Source organism: Arvicola amphibius, chromosome 4 (genome assembly GCF_903992535.2).
Source record: "Arvicola amphibius chromosome 4, mArvAmp1.2, whole genome shotgun sequence".
Taxonomy (NCBI): Eukaryota; Metazoa; Chordata; class Mammalia; order Rodentia; family Cricetidae; genus Arvicola; species Arvicola amphibius.
The window spans coordinates 8,000,522-8,027,678 of NC_052050.1; the positions used below are offsets into that span (position 1 = coordinate 8,000,522).

The following is a 27,157-nucleotide window of genomic DNA, read 5'->3' on the forward strand; positions in this document are numbered from 1 at the left end:
GGTGTGTGGGACCAGGCCTTGAGGGACACTATGTCAGTCAGACTTGTCACTGCAACAATCTCCAGGAGGAAGCAGCTTAAAGGGGAAAGATTTTTTGGGAACACAGCCTTAGAGGTTTCAGCAGAAGCCAGCTAGTCTGTTACTTTGGAGTGTGTAACAGACCAGGAAAGAGAACTAGAGGGAGGACATAAGGTGCACCCTCTTATGCTCTGTCCCCAGTGATGCGCTTCCTCTACCAAGGCCCCATTTCTCAAAGCAGTCACACCAATTCCGAAACAAGTCTTTAACACGTGAGCCTGTGGGGGATCATTCATGCTCAAATCATGGTTGACACCTTGGTCCTTGGCCCCCGATTCCCTCTACAGACTCAAGCCCTTCACATCCTACAAGTTCCGAGTGAAAGCAACCAACGACATCGGGGACAGCGAGTTCAGTGAGGAGTCAGAGTCGCTGACCACCCTGCAGGCCGGTCAGCGCCACCTCCCTGCTTGGAGCTCTTGCTCTTGACCCTGGTCACTTCCTGGGCATGAAGTGTTCTCCCGTGGGAGGGGCCTCTGGGGGTGAGAGAGGGCTCACTAGACCTGCTAGGCCTGTCTGCCTCCAGGCCACAATGCCTAGAGGTCTGGGACCAAAGGGATTTTTCCCAGGGCGCAGGGTCCCAACCCCAGCCTGGAATTTGAGTGATGCCCCTCCAACTAGCAGGAAGTAGGGGCAGATGCCTACCCCAACCCTCCACTAACAGCAACCTAAGTACTATGGCTTTGAGGGACTTCAAGGCCCTGGCTTAGGCTAAAGTCAAGCCCCCAGTTCACCCCGGCTTTCTGCTCTGAAGAAATAGGGGTAGTGGGTGTCCAGGGTAACTTAAACAGGACCTACCTAGCCATCCAATGTTGACAGAATCTGGTCCCTGCGTTCCTGGGTGGCGCTGACACTCCTGGTCCCCAGCGTTTACTCCTCTGCCTCTCTCCACAGCCCCCGATGAGGCACCCACCATCCTGTCTGTGACACCGCACACCACTACCTCTGTGCTAATCCGGTGGCAGGTATGGCTAGGTGGACAGGGTGGGTTCATTTCCAAGGACTCGAATATGCTCTTGCTTGAGACTGAAAACTCCACCAGCCCCCATGGGAGCTGCTGTTGCCTCTGCTCTACACCCCCAGAGCCCAGAGGAAGGCATGAGAGGTGTAGGCATGTTCACATCACAGAGCACTAGATACATGTGTGTCCACACATGCACACACTCTGCCTCTGGATACACATGTTAGGCAGATGAGCACAGACTCGGGAGGGGCTTTCTGTGACCCGAAGTCACATGGCTCAAGTGACAGGGTTAGTTTCATGACCCCTGGTCTGTGGAATCTGTGTATAGAAAGGCACCTGAATGCAATGAGGAGCCCCAGGGCTCCATAAAGTCCAGGCACAGAAATCAGTGACAGGTTTCCCAACCGAGACCTGTGACCCTCATCATGAGTGGTATCCCCGTGTCTGGGTAGAGTCTCTCCCAGCTGTCTGCTCTTTGGTGGGCACTGTTGATTCTACCGGGGTCGGAGGCAACCTCATCAATCAACCTGCCCATGCGCTCTCTGAAGTCTAGTCTTGGGCTCAGCGGGTCACCCACAGAAGCCTCCCCTAAAGACTAGCTCCTGTCCCTAATTCTTGGGATCTGAGGAACTGGCCCCAGCAGCAATCCTTGTGCAACTGAAGCCTTGGAATCCCAAAGGGGACACCCACTAAGTGGAAATGACTTGGCAGCCATATGTGAGCCAGAGGAGGCTGGTGTAGATAGGAAACCCTGACAAAAGGGCCAGGCGATGCCTATGGCAGCCAGGGAAGCAATTAAGAAGCTAATAAAAAGGCTGAACCATTGCAACAGATTTCTTAGAAGATGTATCATAAAGAGCATAGTTTCCACTTGGCGAAACGCCTGTTCTCCAGCTCAGCCAAGGACAGGAACAGAAAGAGGAAAGAGGGTCCGTGGACATGGGCATGCGCATCCTCACGCATGCTGTAGTACAGGCAGATGGCTCAGCTCATGGGAAATACCAGGAAGTGCTGGCTGGGTAGTCATCAGAGAGCAACAGCCCCAGGGAGGCTAGAAGTGAGTCGTGGAGTTCCTGGACAAACAATGGGTAGTGACTACAGAGGTGTATTGTGGTCTTATTGCTGCTATGTGACCGTGGCTCAGTACCTAATGTCTCTGAGTATGTTTCCTGCTCTGCTAAAGGGAGGGGGGATTGCAGGGTGATTCCTGCCCTTCCCCATCTCCGTGGTACTGTGACAACTTCTTCAGAAATGTCCCAGGCCATCCCAGTTTCTTTTTTGAGTTGAGATAGAGTCTCTGCTGTGTGGCTGTGGGAGGTGGGGTGGGTAAAGAGGGAGAAGTGAGGTGAGCAGTAGGCAAGGGTCCTCCCCATGTTTGACCCTCGTCCCTGTAGCCTCCAGCTGAGGACAAGATCAATGGCATCCTCCTGGGCTTTCGAATCCGGTACCGGGAGCTGCTCTATGAAGGGCTGAGGGGCTTCACTCTTCGAGGCATCCACAACCCCGGGGCCAAATGGGCTGAGCTCACCTGTAAGTAGCCATCATAGGGTCTTGGGGAGGGTGGGGTTGTCATGCTCTTCTCCCTGCTCTGAAGCTCCCAGATTCCTTAAGTCTGCTAACCTGCAGCCCGCCCTCCCTCCCTCTCTTCCTCCCTCCCTCCCTCCCTCCCTCCCTTCCTCCTTCCCTTTCTCCCTCCCCTTCATGTTCCTTTCCCAACCCCAGTCACTCACTTATTGAGCATTGTTGAGCACCATCTGCATACTCCAAGACACTGAGCACATACCAGTGGTTACGCAGATAGGGTCTCTGGCCTCTTGGATCAGTCTGATGGAGGAAGAGTCACACATTCAGTCCATAAACCCCGAAACAGATGGCAAAGGCCATGGGTATCAAAGTGTAGGAGAAAGTTCCAGAAAAGTTCCAAAGAACCCTCGACATGGGAAGACGATTCCAGCTTAGGCAGGCAAGTGTGTAAGGGAGGAGCCACCAGCTTAGAGGGACCATCAGTCTCAACATCTAGACCCCCACCAAGGACAACAGTCAAGACCCCCTCCTATTCCCCAGCCCTAGGGCCAAAGAAGCCAGCCTTCAAGTATAGAAGGTAGAGAGAAAAAGCAGGGGGAAGGGGGATGCTCTGGTGGAAATCCCAGGGAGTGAGGATGAGGGGAAAGTCGTGAGCAAGAGGAGGGTGTGAGTGGACGCTGCGTTTACAGGACGCACGGGTGGCATGGAGGTGATGGCCTGGCTGTGGAAGGTGTAGAGGAAACAGGCAAGGAAACTTTCATGTTAACACAGCGCATGAGGCCAAGTGAAGGAGCCAGGCTAGGTGCGCCATGGATGTAGATTCCACGGGGCTGCATGTCTGTTCAAGGAGAGGAGAGGGAGGCAAGCAGGAAAGAGGAGGGCATGTTGAGGAGGAGGAGGAGGAGCACCACTGGTCACCAAAAGAAAAGAAGGAAGGGGAGAGGAGACAGCCCGGGTCCCTGTGGTCTGTGGCGCTCTGTCCTGAGTCTCCTAAGCTGTGGAGTCTTAGCTTCCGGGGATGTTCACAGACAACAAAATGACAGAACACGGAGTGAGAGAATATTAAAAGAAACCCACGGAAATACCCAATCCAACAGCTCATGTTATTTCCTCATCTTTATTTATTTATTTTGGCTGATGTCTGCCTATGGCTGTGGTTTTATATGGCCTGCATCTAATTCACTCATATTTCCTGACAATAAAATTGTTTCTGGTTCATATGAGAAAATTGACAATGCCAATATTTCACCATGGTTTGCCAAGAGCTCCAGAGTGAAACCAGGGAGCCAATGGGATGAGAGGCTTCCCCCAGAACAGTCCCCAGTGTTGGTAGGTTCCGAGGGGCTCCCCCATAGTCAGTGTACACCAAGGGAGGGGCAGCATTGTTTCAGGACCTACCCTCTCCCCGATTCCCATCTGGGCCCCTGTCTCAGCACCAGGAACTGGAAGCAGTCCCCCTGTCTACTCCATCGCCAACTTTATCGTCATTCCCAGGCCTGGTTGGTTCCCGGTGGGTAGGATGCCTGTGTACACTAACCTCTGTCTGCTGTCTCCCTGGCTCTTACCTCCTGCCCCCTAGCCTTGTACTCCATGCGGAACCTGACCCGGCCTAGCCTCACGCAGTACGAGCTGGACAGTAAGTCCCCTTGCATGGTGGTTCTTCATGGCCCAGGCCTCCTGGGATGGGCTGGGGAGGGGTCCTCAAGAACAGCTGGAGCTGGGCCAAGCAGGTACCCACTGCCCTAGTTTACCTTCTGTTACTGTAATAAAGACTATGACAAGGGGCTGAAGAGATGGCTCAGTAGTTATGAGCACTGTCTGCTCTTCTAGAGGACTTGCGTTCAATTCCCAGCACCCACATGGTGGCTCACAACCATCTATAGTGGGATCTGATGCCCTCTTCTGGCATAAAGGTGTACATGCAGATAGAGCACTCATACACATAAAATAAATACATCTTTTTTAAAAAAAAAAAAGACTGACAAAAAGCACCTTGAGGAGGAAAGGGTTTGTTTGGCTTACACATCCCAATCATACTCCATTGCTGAGGGAAACCACGCAGGAGCTGAAACAGAAGCCATGAAGAAACATTGCTTCCTGGCTTGCTCCCCATGGCTTTCTCAGTCTGCTTTCTTATACCACCCAAGGGTGGCCCCACCCACAGTGAGCTGGTCCCTCCCACATCAATCATTAATCAGGAAGAAGCCCTCACAGACTTCCCTACGGGCCAATCTGATGCAGGCATTCTGGCAGATGAGGTTCCCTCTTCTCAGATGACTCTGTGTCAAGCTGACACTCACCCAGCTTGAATACTAGGACCGCCTGTGCTGCGTACATCTTACGAGCTTGGGAAGCAGGGCCCTATCAACACTGAGTAGCAAAGTATAGATGTGAGTGGCTGAGGGGCCGGCAGGTCAACATCAGAAGGTAAAGCCTACTACAGGACAGGTAGGCAGGCCTCTACTGCTATTACCTGACCTGACCCCTATAAGGAATGTTGGCCCTCGCTGTCTCCCTAGCCCTGTCTGAGGCTCCTAGAGTTATATGGCTGGCTCACTTCTGTGCCTTCTGTTTCCAAACCCTCAGCAGGTTCTTACACACACACACACACACATAGCCTTCTGATCAGAAAAAACCAACCTCAGAGTCTAGACAACCCTTCTCTCCTCAGCATGAGCCTACTCCATGACAGAACTGCCACCTGGGGAACAATGGTGGGATTGAGACAGGGACAGAGTATGGGGGGACCAACTGGCCACCAGGGAAAGGGATCACATCTCCCATCCAGGATAACAGAACCCATTTTCTTGTAGCCGCTTCCGTTCACCAGGCCTCCTCCCCCAAGCTTGACTAATACATGGGATTTCATGACCCAGAATTCATATTCCATAAGCTCTTCCCCTCTAGGACTGAGCCGGTGGGATGGGGTGGGGGTTTGGAGTACAGCTCACTAGTTGAGCTTGTGCTCAGCCTTCGAGAGATCCCGGATTCCATCCCTGGTCCCTGAAAGAGTAGGAAAACAAAAGAGCTGGTGAATGGGGACAGGTAGGACACAGCAGGAACATGGTTGAAACTGTTTGCGTCGACCGTAGTGGGAAAAAAGTTTGGCCCTCTGGTCCAGGGTGTCCAGGACTGTTAATATGGCCCCCTTCAGTCTCAGCACTATTTACTTGGAGATACAATGGTCTGTATGACCCTAGAGCAGGAGGGTGCTTTGTGTCAGGAGTTCTGTTGGCAGGGTACAGCCCAAACATCTAAGGCTTGCCTCTTACCGTTTCCTCCCCAATGCCACATAGGGCACTAGAATAGTAGATATTCCTCCTCCCTCCAGTCGGTAGCTCCAGCCTCCATGGAGGACTCCTCCCACGGGCTCTGTGACCCCTGTGTTCCTGATCCCCACTCTCGCCCATAGATCTGAGCAAGCACAAGCGTTATGAGATCCGGATGAGCGTGTACAATGCCGTGGGAGAGGGACCCTTGAGCCCACCACAAGAGGTCTTTGTCGGGGAGGCAGGTGAGTGTGGTCTCCTTCATGAGTCCCAGGTACTCATCCTGGGTCCCCACCCTGCCCTAGCCACCTCCTCTTCCATAGCTCACTCACCAACCTTCATGCCCTCCAGTGCCCACAGCAGCACCCCAGAACGTGGCGGTTCACAGTGCTACAGCCACACAGCTAGATGTGACCTGGGAGCCACCCCCACTGGACAGCCAGAATGGAGACATCCAAGGATACAAGGTACGGGTGATGTGGCAGAGGAACGGGGTGCCGAGGGACAAAGGGGTGGGGGAAGGGTTGGGTGAGTCCCAAGCCTTGGGATGATGTCCCAAGCCCTTTCTGATCGCAGTCCCGTGTGTGCCCTCAGGCTCCACTGCACACCCGGGGCCTTGACTATCTGCACAGCTGGCAGAAGTAAATACTGTGGTGTTGTAGAATGCACTTACATTCTGAGGCGGACGAGCTTGGTCTAAGGAACTCAGACCACACCTCGGCTTGTTCTGCTCTAAGGCACCCAGTGCACAGCTCCACCACCTCCAGCCCCTTAGCCACTTAAGAGTTCTGAGGAGTAGGGGCTGGGGATGTGGCTTGGTCGGTAAAGGGCTTGCTTCGCCTGCACAAAGTCCCAGGTTCAAACCACAGCACCGCATAAACCAGCTGTGGTCTATGTAACCCCAGCACTCAGGAGGTAGAGACAGAAGGGGACTGGAGTTCAAGGTCAACCTAACTTGATAGCAAGTTTGAGGCCAACCTAGGCTACACAAAACTCTGTCTCAAAAAGAATTTTTAAAAGTCTACGGATTCTTAGGCCCTGATATTGATTAGATGATCGGTGTACCAAGCACCATTGGCAGTATTTGGAAATCGGCTTGAAGGTCATCTCTGATTCAGGATGCTGTGTTATTACGGTGGGGTTCGTATCTACAGAAACTAAACTGCCGCAGGCTACGTTGCGGCCATTAAGGCCCATTTTCTATGGATGAGGACACTGTGGCCCCGCTAATGTGGTCGGGAGAGGTCACAGACTAACAGGTGTTAGAATCCAGTGCCCAACTCCACCTTGCCAAGAAGCAGAAAACACAGCGGGTCCCAGGAGGAGCGTGTGGAGCACACGGCCGGCTCGCAGGAGGAGGCAGAGTGTGGAGCACATGGCCAGGTCCCGGGAGGAGGCAGAGTATAGAAAAATAAAGAGCTAACCAACCTCATTCCTTAGAGCACACAGACCCTAGCTGTGACGGAAGCTTGCCTCCCTAGCCAGCGTCTGGGGGAGACTGGTTCCTGATATTTGGATGGTATTTCAGAAAATTCACCCCATGCAGTGGCCCTGGGAGCACTGGGTATGCAAACCCCAGGATCCAGTGGCTTTCCTGGCCCAGCCTGTCATTCCACAGATGACAATGAGAGTCCACCAGGGTGAAGCACCGTTCTCTGTCACACAACCTGTGGAGACACGCCACCCTGATGTAAGGTGAAACCCAGCATAGGAAGCTTTTCCATCCAGGCTGGAGGAGAAGAAAGAAGGGGGAGGGAGGCATCATGCCAAGGAAGTTCTGAAGATGGGTGATACCCCGTCAAGGCTTTGCCCAGGAGTGCCAGCTGGGAAGACAAAATATTGCATCCATAGCATATGCCTCTGGAGGGAAAAGAGGCGCCAGGTGGAGCCAACCAGTGTGACAGTCACTAGCCTATTGAGGTTTAGAAGTTGTGAATTTAACTACAGATCCAGGAAATGTGTGGGTGCCCAGGTATCATAGAGAACACAGCAAATGCCTTCAGTTTCCAGAAAATATAAGTAATACATGAGTCTGAAGTTAGGGATAGGACTGTCGTGTCCCGGATGCGAGCTAATCAGTGCTGTGGCATTCAGCACCCATCGACGGGGCCTGATGTGTTCACATCAGCATCCAGGCTGCAGGCTGAAGGGGGGAGGGGGGCGCTCAGCTGCCAGAGTGCTTACCTTGCATGTGTGACATCCTGGCTCTATCCCCAGCACCATATATCCAGCTGTGACGATGCACACCTATAACCCCTGTAACACCTGTGTGTGACACCTGTAACAGACGCCTGTAACCCCAGCACTCAGGAGGTGGAGGTGGAGGCAGAAGCATCAGAAGTTCAAGGTCATCCTTTGCTACATAGCAAGTTCAAAGCCAGCCTAGGTTACCTGAGTCCCTGGAAGAAGAAGAGGAAGTGGGTGGCACTGATAGATTCTGACAGATGACCCTGGCATGAGAGAAGAAGTGGGAACATGGGCAGCCCCACAGTCAGGGAGCATCAGGAAGGTGGGACCTCAGTCACAGGGAAGGAAAAGGAGGAGGGAGCTGGGGAGACCCGGAGTCTGGCTTCCATTTCAGAACGTCTTGCTAGCCGCCAAGGGAGACTATGACGCTTTAGCTACAAGCGGAGCTTAGGAGAATGGCTCCGCCCCAGAGATGTGCACTGTAGAGTGCTCAGCGCATAGACTGTGCACCGACACAGATGGAAAACAAAGACCCAAACCTGAGCCCTGAGGGGGAAGCCTGAGTGATGCTGACTCAGAGAGCAAAGGAGAAACTGCTTCTGAGGGGAGGGAAACGAGGACTGTCAGCTCCTAGTGCGAGACAGAACTCGTACAGCCCGGAGAGCAGTTTTGCGGGGTACTAAGAGAGGATTACAACCCAGATGTTTTGTGGATTTTTTTAAAGGTTTATTTATTTTTTATAATACAATGTTCTGTCTGCTTGCTTGCCTGCACGCCAGAAGAGGGCATCAGCCCTCATCATAGATGAGCTGCCATGTGGTTGCTGGGAATTGAACTAAGGAACTCTGGAAGAGCAGTCAGTGCTCTTAACCGCTGAGCCCCAGTTTGTGGATCTTGATTGTTTTATCTAAGATATCAGAGGGTCTGGGCTAAATTGATTGGACCCAAAGCCCGGGGTTCAGTCTGCGGATGGCATAAAGCAGGCATGACGGTGCACATCTGTAATGCTAGCACTATGAGGCAGAAACAGAAGGTTCTGAAGTTCTAGATCATCCTTTCTTCCTTGGCTGCCTAGCAAGCTTGAGGCCACTCTGGGCTATGTGAGATCCTATCCAGAAAAAAAAAGATGCTGGAATTAGGCCAGATAATTCAATTTAACAGGATTGGCCAACTAACTGTAGCCCATAAGCCAAATCTGGCCCACTGTCTTTGCATAAATAATGTTTTGTTGGGCTATAGCCATGCCTATGTGTTTACAAATTGCCATGGCTACTTTTGTACAAGAGGTGCTGAGCAGACCTGAATACTTGCAGCAGAGGCTGAGAGGTCTGCGAACCCCAAACTTTGATCAGCTAGTCCTCTGCAGAAAAAATAAACATAGTCAAGATGGCCTTAAAGAGAGCCAGCAGAGCCGTGGAGGCCCACACCTTTAGTCCCAGCACTCAGGAAGCAGAGACAGGCAGATCGCTGTGAGTTTGAGGTCAACCTACTCTATGTAGCAAGTTCCAGGCCATCCAGGGTCATGTGGTGAGTCTCAATTTTTAACTAGTTAATTAAAAAGTGAACCATTAGGCAATGCATGCCTGTAATTCATGTACAGATGGTAAGAGGGCCTGAGACAGGAGAATTTTAAGTTCAAGGCCAGCCAGTGTTACAGTCTTGAAAATTAATGGGAAAAAATGGATGAATGGGTGGATGGATGGATGGATGGATGGATGGATGGATGGATGGATGGATGGATGGATGGATGGATGGGTGGATGGGTGGATGGATGGATGGATGGATGGATGGAAAGAGAGCCACCGGGCCGGGCATGGCAGTACACACCTCTCATCAAGTACTGGAGTGGAAAGTGGAGTTGAGGCAGGAGAATTGTAAATTCAGGGCCAGCTAAGGCTACCTATCAAGACTCTTACTCCAAAATAACAGGAGTGAACTTGGAGAGATGGCTCATTAGTGAAGATCATTTGCTATTTTTCTCAACATCCACAGCTGGCTATAACTTCAGCTCCAGGAGCCCTGGCCCCTTCCCCTGATCCCTACAGGCACCTGCGTTCATGTGCACAGTCACACACACACAAACACATGCACAAATAATTCAAATTTCAATGTAAAATAGAAATAACAGCTATAAATGGCTGTGATATACATCCATAATCCCAGTATTCTGAAGGTGCAGGCAGAGAGATTCAAACTCCAGGCTGGAAAGATGGCTCAGAGATTAAGAGCACTGACTGCTCTTCCAGAGGTCTGGATTCAGTTCCCAGCATCCACCTGGTAGTTCACAACTGTCTGTAACTGCAAGATCTAACACCCTCACCCAGACATACAGGCAAAACACCAATGCACATAAAAATAAAATAAATTATTTTTTAAGAAAAAGTTCAAAGCCCTTCTCAACCATACAGCTAGTTTAGGCTGTACCAGGTTACATGGGACTATATCAAAGTAAACAAACAAAAGGGGGCTGAGAACATTAATGATAGAATTACTACTTACCATGCACAAGGCCCTGGGTTCCATCCACGGCACTGCCTCCCTCCTCTCCAGGAGAAACTAAATAAATAAAGATGGGAGAAACAACCGGCGTCAGGATGATAGGAGACAGCAGAGTCCCACCTGGTCCCTTCGGTTCCCCATCTCAGTGCCCTCCTGGGAGTGAAGTGAGAGGAAGGGCAGGGAGACAGGGAGTATAGGAAACGGCTGTAGCCAGCTGTCTATTCCCTCAGGCTCTCCTGTGACCGTGGAGTCAGCCTGCTGCCAAGGATCATAGACATTGGAGGGAAATGTTGGGCCTGACATGTTCCCTGTTCCCTGTTGGTATTCCCTTGCCAGTGTGCTGTGACGACGGCTTACGTAGCCTTGGCCTCGCGTTAGGTGTTCTTAGCAATCTAGAGATGGCGTGAAACTCACGAGAGGACGATGTAGTCCGTGTTGCTGTAAGTGGCAGGATTGCCCTCCTTTTAAAGGAAAATGATATTCCATCGTGTATACACACAAGCACCACGTTTGTCTCCTCACCCACTGACAAATATTTAGAAGGGAATTTTGGTTTGTGTTTGTTTTTGAGACAAGGTCTTATGTTAGCTCCGGCTGGTTTCAAACTAGCTATGTATTGGAGGATGACCTTGAACTCGCGACTCTCAGCCTCTACTTCCAAGTGCCGGGTGACAGGTATGCAATAGGGTGCCTGGATTTTCTACATCTTGGCTACTGTGGATCTTCCTGCGGTGAACACAGGAGTATAAATATCTTCTTCAAGATCCTGATTTTAATACTTCTGGATACATTCCCAGAAACGAGATTGCTGGATCATATGGCAATTCTATTTTTAATTTTCTTTGAAGAACTCCAGACTGTTTCCCACAGTGGCTGTGCCATTTTGCATTTTCAGCAATGGCACAGGAGGCTTCCAATTTCGCTCCGTGGGGGCTGGTTTTCTTTTGACATCTTGACAACAGCCACCACCGTAGGTGCTACAAGATAGGCCCTTGCAATTTGCTCTTTGTTTGTGACAGGGTCACGTGTAACCCAGGCTGGTCCTCAACTCACCATATGGCTAAGAATGACATTTAACTTCGATTGTCTTACCTCCACCACCAAGTGCTGGGATTACAGCCACATGTCATGGAGCACAGCGGGTCATTGTGGCGTGGACTTTCCAGGTTCCTCTTAGTCATTTATTTGTCTTCCTTTTTGGAAAGGACCATTTGTTTTCTTGCCACAAAGCTCTATGAACCCAGAAGACATTGTGTTTAGTGAAATAAGCCAAACACAGAAAGACTGGTCTGCGTGACCTCACTTATACATCAGAGTCCATGGACAGCAATAACAAAACAGAGTAGTCTAAGTCATGTGACCAGGAAGTAGAAGGTGGTCGCCAGAGGAGGGAAGGACTGGAGAGATGCTGGTCAAAGGGTGAACATTTCAAGTCAGGCATGGTGATGCATACCTTTAATCCCAGAGCTAAGAAGGCTGAGGCAGAGGATCACTCCAAGTCCCTCTTGGAGGATCCAAGAGAATCCAGGTTCCTCTTGGAGTGATCCCAGGCCAGCCTGAGCTACATGGTGAGTTCTCGGGTCTAACCTGCAGTACTCTAGCTGTGACTGATAAAGCTGTAGTGTGTACCTAAAATACACAGAGAAGCTCGCTCTTCAAGCTTCTCACTGCGCATGAAAAGAGCTAACTGTCTGAGCTGATGGATGCCAATTAGCTTGGTGTGACGATGTTCCACGGTTTCTGTGGATATCAAAACATCGGGAGGCTGTAGGTTTGGCTCGGCTGGTAGAGTGCTTGCCTAGCATGCATGATTCCTGGGGCTCAACCCTCAGCAGGCCTGAAACAGTCGTGGCAGTGTATGCTTTTAATCCCAGCATTTAGGAGGTAGAGGCAGGAGGATCAGAGGCTCCAGGTCACATAAAAAGTTCAAGAGCAACCAGGGTTTCAGAAGTGCCTGCCTCAAAAAAAAAAAAGTCATAATGATGCATGCTTGCCTAGCATGCACAAGGTCCTGGGTTCTGTTTCTAGCACTATAAACAACAGCAATAAGTAAATATATATCTTAATTATATTAAAACTTTGTCAACTATACCTCAGAAAAGTTTTTAAAAGGAAATGGGGCTGGGCAGTGGTGGCACACACCTTTAATTCCAGCACTTGGGAGGCAGAGACAGGCGGATCTCTGTGAGTTCAAGGCCAGCCTGATCTACAAAGTGAGTTCCAAGACAGGTCCCAAAGCTACAGAGAAACCCTGTCTCAGAAAAGAAAAAGCAAAAAGGAAATGGTCTGGTAATGAAAGCAAGTAGATGAGAATAGGGATCGGAGTCACTGACTGCCGCTCCAGCCCCTGTCTGTATCAGGCATTGCCCCACATGACATAGGTCTGTTGAGCATCAACCGTGTGTCAGGTGTGATTCTAGGTGCCTGAGACACAAAGGATCCAGATGGAGTGGGGTTCCTGCCCTCTGGAGCCCGCAGCCTGGTATATACCCACTCTACCCATCAACCAGGAAACCAAAAACCGGGATCCAGACTTAGCCCCCTTGTCCCTTTTACTGTGTATCCTCGTCTTACAAAGGTCTCCTGGCAGCAAACAGGCGCTCTGTCTCTGTATGTTCTACACCCTGACACTGCCCTGCCCAAGCGCATGGTTCCCAGCCGTTGACCTTGTCCCGCCAGAAGCACTGAGTATCTCCCTCTGGGGCCTGTCACCCACAGCAGGCCATAAAGGCTTTCTAAAATTTGTTTCCTCTTTTGTTCATTGTTTAGTATTTTTATACATAAAATGTGTGTTTGTCGGCATGAGTTTGTGTCTACCACATGCATTCAGGAACCCAAGGAAGCCAGAAGAGGGCATCAAATCTCAAACCAGAGTTATAGGAAGTTGTAAGCTACTAGATATGGGTGCTTGGAACCAACCTAGGTCCTTTGCAAGAGTGCTGCTAACCACTGAGCCATCTCTCCTGTCCCTTTTTTTTGAGGGGTGGGGGATTTCGAGGCAGGGTTTCTCTGTGTTACAACCTTGGCTATCATGGAACTCGCTCTGTAGACCAGGCTGGCCTTGAACTCACAGATATCTGCCCGCCTCTGCCTCTGCCTCTGCCTCTGGAGAGCTAGAATTAAAGGCATGCGTCACCACCGCCGGGCCCTTATTTTGTCTTTTAATGTCATTTCCTAACCTTATGTTTTTGTTCATGTCTCATTATTTCCTCACTTGGTCCATTTACTGGAGAATTCAAGGCCATCCTCTGTGGGATGGGGACGTAGCTCATCTTTAAAGTGCCTGACAACAGTTTGCTACGCTCCGGTGATACACAGGCATGATACAGTATACATAAAACCTAAGCTTCATCTTCAGCAGAGGGAGAGGGACCAGGAGGGAGGGGAGAGGAAGGGGCAGGGGAGGAAGGGGGAAAAAATCAAAGACAGTCTCCCGGGCTCACTGCCCCTCTCACTCTGCCCTCTATTCTCTTTCCCAAACCTCACTCCAAGTAGATCCTCATCCCCACCACTCCTCCAAACCTCATCCTGCTAAGGCTGCTGATAAACACACCATGATCCTCATCAACCCCATCCCAGGCTTCGCCCTGCCTGTCTCTGCAGTGGCGTACCTTGCACATCTGAGCCAGGGCATTCTCCCGCCCATTTCTCCTCACGCTGCCTATTGCCCCTCTTCAGTCTCCATGGCTGTTCCAGCTCCCCCTGCATGTAAGCACAGAGGTCCGGGAATCCATCTATTGCTCACCTCTGGCTAGAAGAATCCTCTGGGCGTGCTCAGCAAACTGCTGGTGCTCGGGGAGTGTGCAGATTTGACTCCAGCCGAAGCTGTGTGGCTGCTGTAGTGGCCTCATAGTCAATGGATGAGTGATTTTATGAATGAAGACCTCAACTCCCCCATATAATCAAGAAAAAGAGGCAAGGTTGTAGAAAAGCAAGGCTTTTGTAGTAACAGGATGTCCTAACTGCCGTTTGTGCATGCTGGGGGCGGACACTTTTATTAGCTCTTTCTCACTTTTATTGGTGTAGAGAAAATGAGGAGCCAATGACGTACAGAAACCTCTTTGGCCAGCAGGTGGCGCCAAATGATCTCTGATCTTGTGCAAGGTTTGGGACTCCGGGCTTTACAGAGGGTCCCAGCTCAACATTCTTAGTGTAGTTTGAGAATCTTCTATGTGTGTTTGAAAACCCTAACCCATGCTTGTTGCAGAATGCCTGGAGACTCCATAGGAAGCTCCTGCCGCGTCGAAGACCTAAAATCTTCCACAAACATGCCATATCTTTAAAAGCTGACCAGTTCCCCTGGGGAAGCCCTGCTCCCTCTTCTTCAATTCTTATGGCCTGCAGCTCTCACACCCTGGAAAGTGGGAGTTCTCGACCCCTCTGTAGCTGAGAGAAATCATGCCTGACAGAGTCACATGGCTAGGAAATGGTGCTATCAGAATTCAACCCTGAACCAAATGCCATCTTACTCCAGTCTCCCCCTGCAGCAGGCTTTGCAAACTGGCATAGCTACATGTATCAAAATTGGATTACACACAACCACCACATAACTGTAGCATGCATGCATGTGTACACACACACACACACACACACACACACACACAAAAGCATCATCAGTGGTCTTAGTAGCCTGCAGCTGTTGATGTGGCTGAGGCTCTCTGCTCCTCACCAATTCCCTGGCATTCCCAGGCACTTGTGCCCCACACATGAAACAGAGTCCATGTTTGCTCTCACCTCTACAGCTCAGACTCTTGAATGACAGATTCCTATCCTGAGGTTAACATGTCTGTGTCATATGCTACAGATAACAACCACAGTGACCCAAGATACACAGTTTCCAGTCTAGGCATTGTCTATTAAAAGGAAAGTTCTGGAACCTTTCTCAAAGAGCTCTTAGCTACTTCCTGGTTGAAGGCAGATGTGTCTTTGAACCCTGCGATGGGCAGAGGCCGAGGGGAAACCTAATGTCTTCACCCCGCTCATTCCCTCTATCATTGGGGTCCCCACAGATTTATTTCTGGGAAGTCCAGCGGAGGAACCTCACCGAGAGGGTGAAGACACTTTTCCTGGCTGAGAACAGTGTGAAACTCAAGAACCTGACAGGCTACACAGCCTACATGGTCAGCGTAGCAGCCTTCAATGCTGCGGGGGATGGGCCACGGAGCACCCCCACCCGAGGCCAGACTCAGCAAGCAGGTAGGGAGAAGTCTTGGGGAGGTGAGTTTGTGGGGGACTCGAAGACCACACCTGGTATCAGAGCTGTCTTGTGCAGCCAGGAAGCTGGGTTTGATAGCCAGGTCCCGCTTCCAGATGCCCTGCAGAGAGAGAACCCAGCCAGCCAAGAAGGTTCTAGATATGAGTCAAGACAAAAAAGAAACTCTCACCACGAACCTGGAGACAACCCCCAGATCTCACCCAGCCTGTTCTACCCACCTTGTCTCAGCTTTGGGGCTAGCCTCCACTCCCAGCCCCTACCTGGCTTCCTCCTCCTCTCTTTTGTCTCCTTGTCTTTGTTCATCCCACCGATGTTTATTATCTTCTGTGAGCCCACAGTTTTGTTTCATCCTGGTGATGCAACAATAAGAGAGAGAAAAAAAAAAACAATAAGTCTGCATCCTAGTGAGAGCCACGGATGATAGGCAAACACAGATGAGCTGGCTGAGACGGTGGTAAAGATGGAGAGTCTAAGAGGAGCAGGGTTTGGGGAGCTTTGGACAGGCCGGCCCACAACAGCCTGGCCAAGATAGCTATATCTGATCTGAGATTTGAATGAGAGAGGACCCGCTGTGGGAAGTTCTGGAGACAGAGCAGGAAGCCGGGTTCCTGTCAGAAGGACCAGCAGGTGCAGAGGCTTGGGGGCTGGAGGGAATTAGAGAACAGGACTGGGTGCTGATACGGAAGTGAGGTGAGTCTCCAAGAGTCTGGAGGATGGGAATTTGCATTAAGTGTAATAGGAAGACACGGGAGGTTTTAAGCTGTTGAGAAGTAGATCTTTGTATATTTGGGGAAACTGGCTCTGCCTTCTGGATTGGGAGACTGGAGGGAGAGGGGGAGAGAGGCAGGAGAGGCCAGGTGGGGACTAGACACAGGACAGGGCAGAGGAAGGAGAGGGGGTGCAGATCCTCTTGTGCTGAGGTGTCCCAAACCACTTTTGGTTAGTGTCACCCTTAAGTCCCAGGGTGAGCAGAGCAATGTCACTTCTTCTTCACAATGGGCAAGAGTCACCCCAGAAAACATGCTTTTTGCCCAGGGTCCCCTGGTAAGCCATAGGAGAAAGGGCAGATGCTGGAACCAAGGACATCCAAGGGAATTCAGGGGTTTTCTGTTTGTTTGTTTCCAATGTGGATTTGTTCCAGCATAAAAAGTCAACCCTCCAAATCCATGCGTTCCAAATCTTCAGACTCAACCAAGCAAGAAAGGAAAATATTCCCCAAAATTTCTTCTGCCTGGGTGTGGCATCACAGACCTGTAATCTAAGCATTTGGAGGGGAAGCCAGGAGGATCAAGAGCTCAAAGTCAGGACTGTCAAGATGACTCAGGGGTTAAGAGCACTTGACTGCCCTTCCAGAAGGCAGAGTTCAGTTCCCAATACCCACATCAGGTGTCTCACAACCACCTTACAGCCTCAATCCTCAATCCAGGGGATCCAACTCCTTTGTCTGACCTCTAAGGGCACCTGCGCTCGTGTAACATACACACAGACACATACACAAATAAATGAAAATAAAAATAAATCTTTAAAATAGGTAAAATCAAAGTCACTTCCAACTACACGGCAAGTTCAAGGTCACCCTGAGCTACACAAGAATGTCTCAAAAAAAAACAAAAGTATCTATACTGAATATGTATAGACAACACCACATAACAATTATTTGGCAAACATTGCATTGTATCCAGAATCATAAGTAACCTAGAGAGAGTGAGAGTATACGGACGGGGCTAGAGGAGATCTCAGTGGTACCTCTTGCCTAGCTGAAGAGATGCATGTCTTGGCTTTAATTGCCAGCACCACAAAAGAAGGATGTATGTACCTTATATGCCGAAGTGACACCATTTTATATATGACAAGCATCCTCAGATTTTTGTTAGATCCAATTGACTATAGATACAGAAGGGAAAGGACAGCCTTCTGCCCTAGCCAACAGAAACCAGCTTTTCTAGCTCGATGCACCCCTTACTGTGGTTCCCACGACCCTTAAGGAAAGCAAGCTTACTAGAGACAGTTCCTAACCAGGATCCTCTCTGGGACAAGCCCCCACTCCAAGGGAGCCTTTCCTCCACTGGCTCCGCCAGCTCAGCCAGAGGCTGAACTTGGGTGTGCTAGCCTCCATCTGTCTGTCTGCCTGCCCATCTCAACGATGCTCAATATGAACCCCGGGGACACTAGAAGCTTCCGGAGCTGTAGCAGTAGAACAGAATGTCCTGTCCCATATCCTACCCCTGAGTGTGTTGGGGGGGGGCAGGAAAGGACCCTGAGTTCACCTCCCCCCTTCAAAGACAGCAGGGGAGATGAAGCCGGAAGCTGTCAAGATTAGTTCTGACTTGGTGGGAGGCAGCACTGGACAATAATAGCCTGGCCATCCACCCAACCAGCTTGGGATGCTGGGAGGAAAGGAATGCTTCCCCCCACCCCCGCCACACACCAGAATATTCCATCTCCGCGTTTTCAGAGTTCACCCCAGGGGTCCCAGTACAAGAAAACATCTCTTCCAGAGGATCTGACTGTCCTTGGCCTGGCTCCTCCTGACAGCGTGGTGTCTCTTTGACAAGCCCTGCAGCCCAGGGATGAAAGGAAGGCCATGTCTCCGGAGTTCTGACGTCTTGTTTAGCGCCCACTCTGAGGCAGAGACACCCCCACCTTCTCCAGCAGGATTGCTGAAAGACACACCCCACGGTGCCAGGAAATGGTCTTGCCCCACAGTGGCCCTTGGGGATGAGGTGGCTGGTCCCATGCTGCTAGCCAGGGCTTAGAGCCACATAGGAAAGAGTCCAGACTCCCCATCTTTAAGGAGGGCTTTTTTTGTCCCAGGGCCAGGGCCTCTGATGCTAGACAACTGAGTGCTAATGATGTCAAGGGAGGAGGAGAGAGGGTTCAAGGGCCTCAAGTGACCCTTTCTGCCTTCTTTTTGTGCCTAGCTTCACTCTCTCTTCTTTCCGGGCATGGACCCAAACTCTCCTGCTAGTTGCTTGGAGCCCAACCTGAGGCTTTGAACTTGCACAGAAAGAGAAAAACACAAGCCCTTTGCTGTCTCTCCAACAGCCCCCAGCGCCCCAGGCTCAGTCAAGTTCAGCGAGCTGACCACGACCTCAGTGAATGTGTCCTGGGAAGCCCCCGAGTTCCCCAACGGTCCTCTGGAGGGCTATAGGCTGGTGTATGAGCCCTGCACCCCCGTGGATGGTGAGTAGGAACCTCCCACATGGCCTGAACTCTCCCCTATCTAGGGCTGACTTGCACCCAGAGACCATATCAAAATCACCATTCGGGAGTTAGAGGTGGGGAGAGTCTTTCCTTCTTGTAGATGGGAAGGCAGAGGCTCGACCCAGGGAAAGGGTGCTTCTGAGACAAAAGCCTCCGAGGACAAAGTCGAAGCAGCCACCTAAGGCCGCCATCTTCTGTGCTGGCAGGGGATGGACATTGGAGGGAGGGAGGGAGGGAGGGAGGGAGGGAGGGAGGGAGGGAGGGAGGGAAGGAAAGAGGGAATCCAGGCAAAATATAGTTGCCCCAAGATGGGACAGGACCCCAGAGAAAAGTCCTCTGATGTCCCTCTCATGCTATCCTGGCCCCCTTCCTAACCTCAGAGTTCTCATCAGTCTTCCCCCATTGGAGGGTCAGAAACCCCTTTAGAAATCGAGTCAAAGCCTGAGGAGCATCCTCAGGAGGATGTGTGAGAGTGGGCAGTCACTCGACCCCTGCTCTGCACGTGATTGTCCTAGTTCAGGCCTTCTTCAGACCAGTCCCTCAGTCTCTACCCTTCCCAGTTCCCCAACAAGATCCTGCTCCACTTCTGGGGCTCTCCGGAGGAGCTGGACTGACAGTCCCGACAGCCGACATCCGGTACCCGGCAACTTTCTCACATAGCATAGCCCAATGCCAGCCGGTAGGGATGAGGCAGGGGTAAGCAGAAGCGCCCAGAAGTCAGTTTTATTCCCTGCCGCTATCGTAAGAGAGCAAGGGACTTACAAGAAAGAAGGGAACTAGGCTCCTCAGTGTCTGGGTCTACAGCAAGGCATAGGGATGTGACTGCCTTAGAAGTGACACCCTGGTGGCAGGAAGTGACCACTTTTGTGGTCACCTCCCCCTCACTCTCTCCGCCCAGCACTGGAACCTGGCAAGAACAAGGGGTGGAGTCTGGGAACATTAGGCAGCTAGCAGTTCTGGGTCAGTGGTGGGAACAATGGCCTTCAGTCTTTCTTGCCGCCACCTGGGTGCCAGCTGCCTGTCCTGCAGAGCAAAGCTGTCAGAACCAAGGGGGAAGCAGGTCCTGGGGAGAGATGCAGTCAGGACCAGGGCTAGGTCAGAGGTCAAGAAGACAAAATGCAGGGAACCTAGACAGGCCCCTGTCCCAGTGGCTCTACCTGGCCTGAGGACCTCCCACTGAGAAACAGATCACTTGGCCTCTTGTGATCCTATTCCATCAGGGTTTAGACCACCTGGCTAAACTCCATCTCCCTATAGGTTTCTAACTTTTTTAATGGCTAGCTAGTAAGTAGGGGGCACTGTCTAGCATGTGCCACAGCTCTGGAGCAGGCCAGCAGCACCCCATTTTCTTATAGATCTAGACCAGTAAAGGGTTTGCTCAGTGGTGTCTAAAGCAGTCGTTCAATAAATAAATAAGGATCAGAGGTGTGGCTCCATTGGTAGAGGGCTTGCCTGGCATGCTTAAAGCCCTGGGTTCCATCCTCAGCACCACATAGACCAGCCACGGTGATCCATGCCTATAATTTCAGCACTCAGAAGGTGGAGGCGGCAAGATTGGGAGTTCAGGGTCATCCTTAACTATATAGCAAGTTTGAGATCAGTTTGAGCTACTAGAGACACTGCCTCAAAAGTAAGTAGGACCAGCCTGGAGGTAGTGGCACATGCCTTTAAGTCAGCACAGGGGAGGCGGAGGCAGGCGCATCTCGGTAAGTTCGAAGCCAGCCTGGTCAACAGAGTAAGTTCCAGGTCAGCCAGGACTACACAGAGAAACCTGTCTCTAAATAAATAAATAAATAATAGGGCCTAGAGATATGGCTTAGAAGTTCAGGGTACTGTCTGCTGTTCCAGAGGACCAATTCCCAAGCACCCAAGCGGCAGGTCATTGCCATCTGTAACTCCACTTTCAGGGAACTCAGTGCCCTCTTTTGGCCTCCTCAGGCACCCGGCATGCAAATGGTATGCAGACATGCATGTGGGCAAGTCATCCATACACGTAAGATAATTTTTTTTAATTAAACAAAGTGCCTACTATGTGTTTGGTGCTCTTTCCCTGTATGTGAGACCCCATATCCCTGTTGGGGATACTCCTGACACTCCAGCTGAGCTGTAAAATAAACTGAAGCCAGCTGGAGACATAGCTGAAGGCACCAGGCCAACTCCAGGACGCAAAGCCTGTCCCTCTGTGTGGTGACACCTTACACAGTGAACCCTGGTCCTGACTCTCAGGGAGACTTTAGGCTTGGGAAGTCCAGAGCACACAGTACCTCCCTGTGAAAGCCCCTCTCCTGCCTCTGGCTGCCGTGGCCTAAGGTTCTGAAGCATCTCTACTTTTGTCCTAAAAGTCAAATGGTATAGATGATGGGGCTCCTGAAACTAGGCTCTCATTGGCCAAGAGGAAAGAAGACCATAGGGTTAGTGCTGGGACTGGGGCTGGAATTGGGGTTGGAGGATTCACTAGGTGCCATCCAGCTCCAATTCTGGGGGTGGTCGTCACAGAACTTCCCAACAGAGGGTGCCTGGATTTCAAGTTCTATGGGGTGTTGGGGTGAGGGTGGGCTGATATGGGGCATAGAAGTGAGACAGGATGGGGACTTTGTGGCTCTTCAGGACTGGACAGACAGGACATAGCTTTCCTCCTGGTACCTTAACCAGAAAGCCATCTTTTCCTGAGCTCACTTACAGAGCCCGTGTTCCTGACACAGCGTTGGCAGCACGTGGACTTGAATGACAGCTCAACCTATTTCAAAGGTTGGGGCCACAACTGTTACCTCTTCCCAGTAGCTGCCGGTGGCCTTGGTGGCCCTGCTCTCAGCAGCGACTGCAGCCCCTGCTCACAGTTCTTCCCCACAGGGGTCAGCAAGATTGTAACAGTGGACGTGAAGGGGAACAGCCCACTGTGGCTGAAGGTGAAGGACCTGGCCGAGGGCATGACCTACCGTTTCCGCATCAAAGCCAAGACCTTCACCTATGGGCCTGAGATAGAAGCCAACATCACCACGGGGCCTGGAGAAGGTAGGAGAGATGCCACGCCTCCCTATGCGCCCTGTCTTCAGCCCTCCTAGTAGGAGGGGGCCCGGAGCTCCAGAGCCAGAGCTGAAGACTGTGGGAAGCCCAGAGCTTACTCTTCTAACCCCTGTCCTAAGGCCCTTCCCCCTCCCTCTTTCTTCCTTTCCCTGACTCCTCCTCCCTCCTTGCCCCTCCTCCTGTCAGCTCCACTCTCCTCCCCCATCCTGGGCTTACTTATTATCATCTAAGTCCTCAGGCTATTCCAGCCCCAGACCTCTCATCCCCAGCAGGCCTATACACCAGCCCAGGCTGTCCCAGGGTCGGCCTCACTATAGAGCCCAGGTTGGCCTGGTACTTATGATCCTCCTGCCTCTGTTGCCCAAGGGCTGGGTTTACAAGAGTGAGCCCCACGCCCACCCTGCTTTCATTGTCCTTCTTCTTCTCTAACCTTCAGCCTCTGTTACCTCTGTCACCTCTGTCCAGGAAGCAGGCTGCCTGGCAGGTGTCCAAGCCTCCAGGCAGGCCAGAAGCACCTCCCTATGCCTCCCCTCCCCCCCACCCAGCAGGAGCTCTCAGAGCAGGGTGCACAAGACTCACCCCTCAGCACTTGTCCAAATGTACACTCTCTGGGAGGATACAGAGGTTCTGATTGCCAAGAGATGCAGGCATCTCCTCAGACCACCATCCTGGAGGCGGTAATTAACACCTCCAGTAACACTCCTCTTCACAGTCAGGCCAGTGTCTCTAACACCCAAGACCCCCTTTCCCAGCTGCCTTTATACCCAGAAGGCCACTTCATATTTCCCTGTCAGCGCCCAACCCTCGGCTCCTCCCCTAATCGCCTCTTTCACTGCCCCTGACCTTTGTCACTCTCTTCCTTCCACCCAGAACGCTGGGGCAGTCAGAGTTTCGTCTCCTCAGACCCTATCATGGGTTCAGGTTTTCCCATTCTGAACATGAAAACCACCTCCTAAGCAACCCTGCAGTTCCACCCCTCTCTTGAGGAAGCATTGAGCTGGCCCACTTCCTTCAGAAGGCCACCAGAAGGCCACCTCCTTCTTCCCCCTCCCTGCCCTGCAGCCAGCAGCAGACAATGATCTTACTCCAGAGGCCATGTGAGTCTGGGCCCTGGAAAAACATGGCTGAAGAGCCCTTGTCCTCTTGACTTCTACCTGCTGGTGGCTTGTCACCCCTTGGTGGCCCTGCCACGTTCTGTTCCCCGTGTCTCACTCTGTAAGAAGGTGATTTGCAGGCCTATGAAAGGCTGCTGGCCCATTTACCCCAGCTCTGCTTCTCACCTGAGGCTTCCTGAGACATGAAGGCAGAGAGAGAGAGAGAGAGCTGGCAAATAGAGAAGTACCTGGAAGATGGGGCAGCCATCTGACACCAGTCAACTTTGGGTTTAAAGAGTGTGGAGTTAGTGGTACAGAATAGGGAAGATATTGGACAGGAAGTAGGAAGTGATAGAGGGTACCAAGAAAGAAAACTAACCTTACCCAGTTAGTGTGGGCAAGAAGGGATCTATGAGGGACAAGAGCCGGGCCAGCTGCCCTTGGCTTAGCAGAAAACCCGTGGCCACCCTTCCCTCAACCCTGAGCGATGTCCATACAGAGTGAACAGCAAGGACTCTGAAGGCCACCACAACCTGAACCCCACTTTCAGGTCGTGCCTCCCCTCCATGGGCTGCACCCATGCTCCTTAGAGAAGGAAGTGGGGAAGAAAATGAGACCCCCCCAAAACTGCGCCTTCAGGACCCAATATAGGGGCCTGGCAATGGGATATCCACTGTGTGAGGAGCCTCTGGTGTCCTGTCTGTGCTGACCAGCTCTCCTGGGCCCCAGAGGGCTTCAGTGAGATGCTGGACTCATGCCCTCATCCCTTCGGGCAGCCAGAGGCCACTAGCCTGCACTCACGCACAGTGTTGCCTCAACCCCTGGGACTATGAGCATACAGAAAGCACCTGTGTGCTATGCTCTAGGAATGGCAAACTCCATGTCTAGTGGGAAGCAGGCTTGGTGGGGACCACACGTGGCAGGAGTCACAAGGCAGGTACCAGGTTTATATTGGCACACTCCCAGTGAAGTAGTGGGGATACAGTATAGACAGATGCCTGGCCCAGTCCTGTGTCAATGCAACCTGCCTCCTGGGTCTTTTTCTGCCTCCCCCCTCCAGCATCTCAGTGTGCTAGACATATCTTTCACTAAGTTCTCCTCTTTAGGCTTCCTAGGGCCTGAGTCTACTCTCTTGCCACCTAACCTAACAGCACACACATGTGGGGCTAGGAGATTTCAAGTAAGAGACAGGGAAGGCATTATCGCATGCCAGGGAAGGAGATGGTGGAGGGACCTTCATCCCTGGGCATGCCCACCATCAGTTCATTCGCCTCTGCTGCCCACCATGATTCCTCCTTTCAGGGTTTTCTTCCACAAGGCCCTCATGGATGGGTTAACTGAGGCACCCCTGAAGGAGTCCATGAATGGCTCACATAATACGTTCTGGCTGGACTTCAATGCCTCGGCCCTCTGACTGACCATCACTTACCCCCTACCTTGACCTGAGATTCGGAATGTGGGGGTGTGGGGAAACAGGGGAGACGGTAGTCACACCCTGGCAGGCCTAGCCTGAGACACCCTCTTCAGACACAGTATTTGCGGGGGTCTTGGAGGCGCTGTGGCTAGAGCTGGTCTGGTTGTCCAGCCCCCTCCCACCAGCACAGGTTGTTGGAAAGAGTGACTATAATGGCTCCACGGATGCTCTTACCCACTGTGGGTGTTTGCAGGTGCCCCAGGACCACCAGGAGTGCCAATCATCGTTCGGTACAGCTCAGCCATTGCCATCCACTGGTCCAGCGGAGACCCTGGCAAAGGACCCATCACACGCTATGTAATAGAGGCCAGGCCGTCAGGTATGCCCGCCCAGGCTAGGCTGTTCTTTCTCCGTGGCCCGCTTCCTGCCTCCTTGGACTTGTGTCTGTCCTCCATCTGTCAAAGCACGTGCGTTATTGCAAGTGAAGCTGAGCACCTCGAACAGACCAATTAAGAAGCCAGAGGAGGGGGTGGGGAAATGGTTTACTCAATCAGGTGTGTGGGCAATAAGGATCTGCATTCAGATCCCCAACGCCCACGTTAAAAAGCCGTACATGGTGGTGCCCACCTATAATTCCAGCACTGGTCCGATGAAAATGAGAGGACCCCCCTAGAGTCTGCTTGTCAGAATGGGCAAGACTCTAGTTTCACTCTGTCTCAAAAAACTACAGTAGAGAGCAATTAACAAAGACACTCAACACCCACCTCCGACCGCTACACAGAAGTGCACACACACATGCACACAACACACAGGCACAAGAGAAACTAGGAAAGCAAGGGTTTGGCTCATGCTGGTTAAATACCCATGTCCTACTTGTTACTAGCTCTTGTTCTCCTACCAGCGTCTCCTGTCAAGCCTGAAATCCAATCACAAGAACTTCCAAAGGCATCAGGACAAGAGCGGCTGATAAGTCACTCCTGAGGGGGACTGCTCTCCCGCTCCTGTTTCACCCTAGCCTGTCCCTGCACCTGCTTCCCAGGCTCCAGCTCCCTCTGTTGCTAGGTTTCCAAGCTAATCAGGGTGGCCCAAGCCAGCCAAGAGCTGCAGGCTTGCTCTTTGTATTCAGAGGATCTGTGCCTAGGCGATAGAAGAAAGATAAGTCTTTGTTGCCCAAGTGAGAATTATAGTCAGAGGCAGAGGAACCTATCGGTAGTTGACTGTGTGTGTGTGTGTGTGTGTGTGTGTGTGTGTGTGTGTGTGTGTGTGTGTGTGTGCAGGTAGAGACTGAGGCGAGCCTCAGGTGTAATTCCTCAGGTGCTATCCACCTTGTTTTACAAGGCAGGGCCTCTTCACTGGCCTGGAACTCGCCCAGTTAAGCTAAGGCTGGCTGCTCAGCAAGCCCCAGAGATCCTCCTGTCTCTGTCTCTTCAGCCATGAGGTCGCAGATGCTTACCACTGTACCCCATGTCCCACTTTAAAAAAACAAAACCTGGGCTCTAGGGATCAAACTCCGATCTTTATTTACGCTTGCAGGGCAGGCAGTTTGCTGGCTGAGCTATCTCCCCATCATACTTACAGAGAATTGAACCATCCCCACCACAGGCTTTCTATTCCTCAGGGCGGCTGGGTGCTCATCACCCCAATAACGAAGAGTAAATTACTCTGGGAGGTCCTGGAAGCCACCCCCCACACACACACCATTGTCCTTATCTTACACTAACCAGAGTAGCTAAGCATCTAGAGACCTCAGATCCATCGTATCACCCACGCCACAGGTGGCGCTGGCTCTCCCCCAACTCCAGATGGTCCCTCCCTGGACCTCCAGCACCGGCTGTTGCGTTGGCCCAGAGGCCTCCACGTGCATCTCCTCACCAAGGCCTGTGCCTGCTTATTCTGCCCAAGCAGGCCCACCTGGTGCCAGGCTGTGGAATGTTGGCCCTGGAGCTCAGCTTATTGATTTTCTAGTATTCCCTGGGAGGCCCAGCATGAGCCACTGCCCTTCCAGGTTTGGGGGCTGTGACTTGGTGCACACCGGTGGAATGGAGGATAGACTGAGCCGGCACTCAGTGGCATGCCAAGAAGGGCCAAAGTCAGCAGCTCCAGGGAGGGCAGGATGATTGGAAAGTACGGAAGGGAGCCAAGAGGATGCTAGAACAACCCCTAAAACTGTTGGAAAGTGAGGTGCTTTTCAGAGATGGGTGTGTCCCCCCCTCTGGGCTGTCTGCCCCTTTTATCCCCCCCCCCATGCTAACAAGCTGAAATAGCCCTGGAGGCAGCAAAATACCCTGCATTGCTGTGGGGATTTTTGTTGTTGTTTTTGTTTGTTTTAAGACAGGGTTTCTCTGTGTAGCCTTTGCAGTCTTGGAACGCCTTCTGTAGTCTAGGCTGGCCTCAAACTCACAGAGATTCACCTGCCTCTGCCTCCCAAGTGCTGATATTAAAGGCATGCGCCACCATGCCCGGCTGCCATGCTTCTTTCTACACAGACTAAACTAAACATACTAATTACTTCAAGCCAGAGAGCTGCCAGGCAGAACAGAGCTAGGGGGGATTCACTCGGGGACTGACAGGCCAGTGTACTGCCCCCCCAGCACACACACATTTACTGACTAGAGGACTAGAGGCCACTGAGGGACATTCCAGCAGCTTCTCTCACTGCCCAGACCCCATCCTTTGTTTGTGTGT

At 51.7% G+C, this 27,157-nt stretch overlaps 1 protein-coding gene across 1 annotated transcript in view; it reads left to right on the top strand.

The window, feature by feature from the left end:
- Sdk2 (sidekick cell adhesion molecule 2) overlaps positions 1-27,157 on the top strand; it is a 117,197-nt gene that overhangs the window by 75,030 nt on the left and 15,010 nt on the right. Inside the window, exons 29-37 of the mRNA XM_038327313.1 lie at positions 366-469; positions 973-1,043; positions 2,437-2,572; positions 5,979-6,080; positions 6,187-6,302; positions 15,531-15,717; positions 18,782-18,919; positions 21,791-21,952; positions 24,726-24,851. Coding sequence (XP_038183241.1) covers positions 366-469; positions 973-1,043; positions 2,437-2,572; positions 5,979-6,080; positions 6,187-6,302; positions 15,531-15,717; positions 18,782-18,919; positions 21,791-21,952; positions 24,726-24,851 — 1,142 coding nt within the window. The remainder of the gene's footprint in view (positions 1-365; positions 470-972; positions 1,044-2,436; positions 2,573-5,978; positions 6,081-6,186; positions 6,303-15,530; positions 15,718-18,781; positions 18,920-21,790; positions 21,953-24,725; positions 24,852-27,157) is intronic.